We start from the raw sequence: 6,231 nt of genomic DNA, 5'->3' as shown, positions 1-6,231 counted from the left end.
TCTGGAAAGAGACATGACTTTTAAGCTGCTGTTGACTATATATAACTTTAGGCATAGGCATAGTATGAAATGATAAAAGAGGGGGGGTTTTAATGCAACCATCTCGTAATCAGTGAGCAAATGGCACTTAGAATTCGAATTTCTATCTGAAATTTTGCATGAGTAATCCTTGGTGGGTCTATTTTCCCTATATCGAACAAAAAGTTGGAAAAGTAACAGCTAACGGCTTAGCCGTTTTGCCATTTTTTGGATATTTATATTGCAAATTAGTCACGAAACCTATCTCCACATAATACTCTTTTCCACTCCAAAACGCTATCAAACGGTTCTAGACGGTAGCTGTTGGTACTAGAAGATTTAACATAAGGAAAAAGGATAAGAGGATGAATACTCACCCCCTTTTCATGGTAAAATTATACTTACCCATCCCTAAATTTTTAAAGAAAATTTAGCAGACAAAAAATCAAAAGCCGCCCAGGGCTTTTTGTATGTCAATCATAAATAATAATGTGAATAAAAAGAAAAGCAATATTTAGCAAACAGCCGTGGGCGGTCAGAATCAGCTGAATGTTTATTATGAAAAAAAGTTCTCCCTTTTTAGAAATGGAAGGATTCATCTCTCATGCACAATTTTGAAAAAAAATTATATGTAATTTTTAATTAAAACATTAAAACGACAGTATCTAATCATATGATTCTTAGTTCATAAGTATAATTATATTCTAATTATTAAAATTTTACATATTAATTTTGTAATCCACCTATTTGAAAAGAGGTGGAATAGCAATAATATTTAGCGCGGCAACAGCGCTGCGTAGGCCTTTGGGTCCACTGCCTATTTTCGTCTTCTAGTTGCTTTGATTCCTCTCTTTTATTTTTTTCTCTATGAGTTTTAAAAATGGTTATTGCTATCATTTAACATGAATTAAACCAAAAATATGTTTTAAAAAGTTAATTCCTACGTAATTGATGATGGATTTACCCTGAAAATAGGCAAAAAACGGCTGAGCCGCCAGCCGTTACTTTTCCAACTTTTTGTTCGATTTAGGGAAAATAGACCTACTAAGGATTACTCATGCAAAAGTTCAGATCGAAATTCGAATTCTAAGTGCTATTTGCTCACTGATTACGAGATGGTTGCATTAACCCCCCCTCCCCTTTGTAGCTGTTCTTCCTCTTGAGATTAGTGTTAAGTCTAAAAAGCTAAAAACACATTAAACCATGTGTGCGCCATTTACTAAAAAAATAAATGCATCTTCACATCATCTAGGATCAATAATCTGCTGCAAAAATAAAAGGAAATCCTTTAATGGTAAAGAAATGTAAAAATTTAATACGTAAGTAAGTCTGATGATAGTAAGTAAGTTTTATGGAAATGGTAAGGTATTAAGGCTAGAGGTCTAAAAGGATAAACAATTGGCTGATAAATTGATGTACAACCACAATGGTAATACACAAAATTAACCCTTATGTAGATTACAATTAGGGGTTGAAACGTTAAAAACACTAAAATTAATAAACCAATCAATCAAATTCAAGAAAAGTCCCCGAAGTTGTTAAGTCAACGATAAGAAACCGTTATTATTAAATTTTTGTTACTAGTGTAATAAACGGCCCGATGTCACCTCCATCTCTGTATTAAGGCACAACATTTTATTATCATAAAAATTATAAAACTAATAAAGTAAAAGACACGAGATCATTATCTTATTAATGTTTACATTATGAAAACTTAGGCATAATAAGACCATTCATCATATCAAAGCTATTTCCATCATCATGCACAGAAAACTGGGCTCCAGTATCATCCTCCACCTTCAGGTATCCGTAAGCATCAATGCCAAGGATTGTTACTTCAATTTCATCACCATCAACGACAATGTCATCTTTTTTATCAGTATTATCTTGGTTGTCCTTTTGTTTCAGAATTTTTACTCGTTGTCCACTATGAAGCCATGCTTTGTGATAATCCTGAAAATGAAAAAATATTCTTACTTATTAAAATAGTTGAATTCCATCGTGAATTTTAAAAATCACATTATTAACGAATCTTATATGGGAGGGGACATTGGACTAGTGATCACGCTGGTACATAAAATTTACAGACAAGTTTTCTCTTGTTGGCTTGTATACGCTGGGTACTTATCTTGATTGGTTGGTAAAAACTAGTGCAATAGTGTCCATACTTTTCCACCAATAAATTAAATCAACAATAGGGATAATTTTGGAACTGTCTTATCGCTTAGGATCCCTGGATATATTTGACAATGTTTCTAATCTATTTATTATAAATGAAAATACCTGAATAACCTCATGTCCAAGACCAGAGGAAAATTTATCAAGCATTCCTTCCAAATTATTGAATGTTCTTGCAATATATTCTTCCCGGGATATTATTTTCTGTTGTCCACCCTGCATCCTGGTTGATTCCTCCAGCAATTGATTGACACTGATGGTTGGACGTGAGTTGTCAAGATTGAGTCCACATCCAATATTGAGGATAAAGTTACTACCACAAATTGTTGAGTTTACTACGACACCTCCAAGTTTCACCTAAAATTAGGTACATGAATATATATTATTATTATTTGAATGTTACACTAGATTTTCATGTTCTTTAATAAAATAAAACTCGCAGCGGGCTAAAATAACGATACTTCCTACCCACCCAACCCCTTTTCATACCCCACCCCGCCTACTGGATTAACAAACTGTCCAATAAATGAGTTCCATTTTAGCAATTTTCTCCCTGTCATAATATCCATGTATATTTTTAATATTCTATATCCGTTACCTAATTTGAAATGCTTTTGTAAGTGATTTATTTTTTTATACCTACCTATGAATACAAAAAATTACAACAAAAATTTGTGCAAAAAATGGTACCTACCTACCTGATTTTTATAGTAAATATCATTTGGCCATTTCAATTTTACTTCAAGATCACTACTAAAAACAAAAATATTATGAATTACATACCTAGTAGGTATTATGGTTAATTTTATAATTATGCACTCAATTATGATACGAAATAGGTGTAAACACAGTTTCCTGTGATCTTGTAAAAAAAATGCTTGTTGTTTTACGTATAAAGACAAGAAAAAAGAAAGAAACTGTTACTATTAGTATTCACAGGGGGAAATAAGAAGGTATATTATGATTGGTTTTTATTAACTATAAGAAAAGGAAGGTAAGATTTTATCTATTACTTACCCTATAGCGTGTACAGCCGCAAGGCCTACAAGATGCTGCAGAAGCGAGGGTGTCTGACCGATACCATGGCCAGGCTCTAGGTGCAGCTGCACGCTGAACATGGCACAGCCTGGTGGACTGATCCAGCGGTTACCGCCACGGCCCTCGCCAGCAGTCTGCTGGTCAGGTATGACTGCAAAGCCGTTGGGGTATGGTTGGCCTGACAGAACGTTCATGCTAGAGCTAAAATAATAATGAATATTACAGTCAATATACCACCAAAACTACATTTGTAAAAAAAAATCATTAGTTTTCCAAATATCTTACCCTTTAGTATAAAAAAACATAAGAAAACTGTTACAGCATAATTCGATTAAAAATTTAAAATCCTTAATATAATGTTTTCAACAATATGTTTAACCCTTTACCTTACGTTAGGTAAGTTGACTAAATTTCTACCAATATATCTTGTTTTTAAGTTGGCCAAATATGTTTTAATATCGAATTCTATACCATCGGAGAATTCCTTCAACACAAATGTTTCTGTTGGTAAAATTGTATTTTGTAAATCTTCACAGTTCTCAAATAGCAAACCTAAAAAGACATAATTTAATCTTTGTTTTAAAATACAATTAACGATCTAATTTAATAAAAAATGACAACTACTGGTGATTTGTGTACATACTGACCCAAAGACAAAGTAAGCTGTTTACTCTATGGAAAGAGTTATTTTTAAATAAACAGCAATCTGTCTTAAATAGCAGCCAAGAAAGTCACATATCCCCGTTATCGTTACGGACTGACAGACAGACAAATTGAACTATGGAGTTGCTTCACTAGATACTAAAAAGATAACGCGTTAATAAATCCTTTTTTTTATTTTGGTCGAGTCTTACCTACTTTTCCTTGATTTGTTAGTCTGTCTTGAATACATTTATGTGATTTGAAGCACGACAATCCATCCTCGCTATAAATATATCCTTCTTCTGATTTGTTAGGGTATGTATTTGATAGATTTTCTTCTTTATTTTGGGGTATGTATGGTGATAAAGCTTCTAATAGAGTAGACCTAAAATTATTAAAAAGAATTAATTTATCATAACTTGGATCTTACACCAGGGGCGCCGTGTATCAGTGGTAACACACTGAGATACGGTGGTGAGATTTCGAGTTTAATTCTCCGTGTGTTGACTCGAATTTCTCATTCGCAATAATAATAACGCAACTTCCTCTGGTTGTGTTAGAAGGGGATTATTGAGTAAGTTTGGATGATACTCAATAGTCACGTACATAATATCAGAACTACCTTATCCCAAGCTTCTCTGCGGAGAGCGTCATTCATTACGGTGACTTAATTTGGGACACCTGCCATACTCGGCGAGGCAGGGGTGTATATTCTACATGGGATCCCCTGCTCAGGGGGGGGGAAAAAAATAAAAAATAAGTGGTTGGAGGGAAAAAAAATGAAAAAATTAAGAAAACTGAAAACATTTTTTCCATTTCCTAGGTGAAAAAAACTTTTAAAAGTGTGTGGTAGGAGGGATAAAATAAATTAAATATAGAGTTCTTTAAATATTTTTCCATTTTCTCCCTACTTGGTGAGAAAAAACTAGGGGGGGAAGAAAAATAAAAAATTTTGTAGCAGGGGAAAAAAAATAAATCTTGTGCAGAATATACACCCCTGCGGCGAGGGTGAGGTAATAATGAGTAGCTCTCATGAGACAGCGGGTCAAATCATAATGTGCTTGAACGTGGAGCTTGATAGCCCAGGTGGCTAGACTAAAGTGTCTCAGCCTACTCCATGACTATTAAGGCCCAATCCCTAAGAAACTATGGCCAATCAATCAATCAATCTTACACCAGATTATCATGAACTCTAATAAAGTGAAACTCGTAGATGGCTAAAAAAAGACGATGCCCCCCCCCCCACATTCACCCCCTCTCCTTCTACTGAATGACTGAACTGACCATTAAATGATGTCCATGTTAGCAACCTAAATTGACGACAATTTTCCCCGTCATAATATCCACGTATATATTTGTAAAACTTTCTTAAATTAGCCTATTATACAATTCATAAATGAATATATAAGTGATTGGATGTTACACTAGATTTTGTATTGATTTTATGATCAATATTATTACATACCTGTCATTTGAACTTAGATTAACTATTTCCCCTCCTTTTTCTTTGAAAATATTAATATTTGTTTGACACAGGCTGTTTAATATTTCCCCATTGGATATTGGAACTATAAGAACTCTACATCCTGCCATCCAGCTCAAGGTTTTACCTGAAAAAATGAATAAAAATCCGTTTAGGTAACAAGTTTCAATAATCTTAAAATATATATAATTATATGTCAATGTGTAATACTTTTACGTGTTTCTTAAAATCTTTTATACGTCATGAGAAGCAAGTCTACAATTTTAAGAAAAGGAAGCAATAAGAAATAAAGATATTTCATAAGAAAAACATTTATGCATTAGGTAAAGAGGAGACTTTTGAATATAAATTATTCTGGTATCCAAAGTTTTATAAAAATGTTTTACTGTTTGTCGGCTCAAACTCCTTAGATACTTCTATTAAATGTTTGGATAGTTTATAATAGCAATGTCCAAAGTTTTTAACTGATATATCATTACCTAATCTACAAAAGAGGTAATTTTGGTTTTCATTGGAAGGGATAAACATCAATTTATCTCCATTGGCTTATCCTTTAAAAAATATATATACATACCTATAACATCTTGATGAACAGAATAAACAACAAACTTCTCTTTGTCAACTAAATCTTTTATTTTATCAAATAAAGTTTCTTCTTTTTTATCATCAATTGATACAACTATTATATTAAGTTTATATTGCTTTTTCTTGCTTACATTTACTTTATAATCACTCTTGTTTAAATTCATTTTTGAACATTGAATTTTATTTATATCACAGTTAACTTGTAGAAAGTTTTGGCGGTTGAACGTTATCAAAAACGGCGAATAACGGTTTAAATAACGGGTGATATTACCCACCAACATATTTTG

General features: G+C 32.8%; 1 protein-coding gene across 4 annotated transcripts; it reads right to left on the bottom strand.

Annotated features, from left to right (window-relative positions):
* Hcs (holocarboxylase synthetase-like protein) lies at positions 1-6,225 on the bottom strand. Of its 4 annotated transcripts, none has more exons than XR_013878722.1 (9): positions 5,934-6,225; positions 5,342-5,486; positions 4,089-4,261; positions 3,621-3,786; positions 3,214-3,435; positions 2,895-2,949; positions 2,302-2,553; positions 1,626-1,971; positions 1-1,237 (listed from the first exon to the last, which is right to left on the bottom strand). XR_013878722.1 is itself a non-coding variant. In XM_080157569.1 (8 exons), exons 1-8 carry the CDS (start codon positions 6,223-6,225, stop codon positions 1,723-1,725), a joined length of 1,554 nt encoding a protein of 517 aa, XP_080013695.1. In that variant the 3' UTR covers positions 1-1,722. The 4 variants fall into 4 exon arrangements, 2 of the variants coding, with proteins under 2 accessions (XP_080013695.1, XP_080013698.1); XR_013878723.1 differs by having other exon boundaries at positions 1-1,203; XM_080157569.1 differs by having other exon boundaries at positions 1-1,971.
* Positions 6,226-6,231: the final 6 nt, after the last annotated feature.

The sequence above is a fragment of the Acartia tonsa genome, chromosome 4, assembly GCF_053477335.1.
Source record: "Acartia tonsa isolate MP-2025a chromosome 4, ASM5347733v1, whole genome shotgun sequence".
NCBI lineage: Eukaryota > Metazoa > Arthropoda > Copepoda > Calanoida > Acartiidae > Acartia > Acartia tonsa.
The sequence above is the reverse complement of the archived record's forward strand: the minus strand, read 5'-3'. Positions and strand labels throughout refer to the sequence as shown.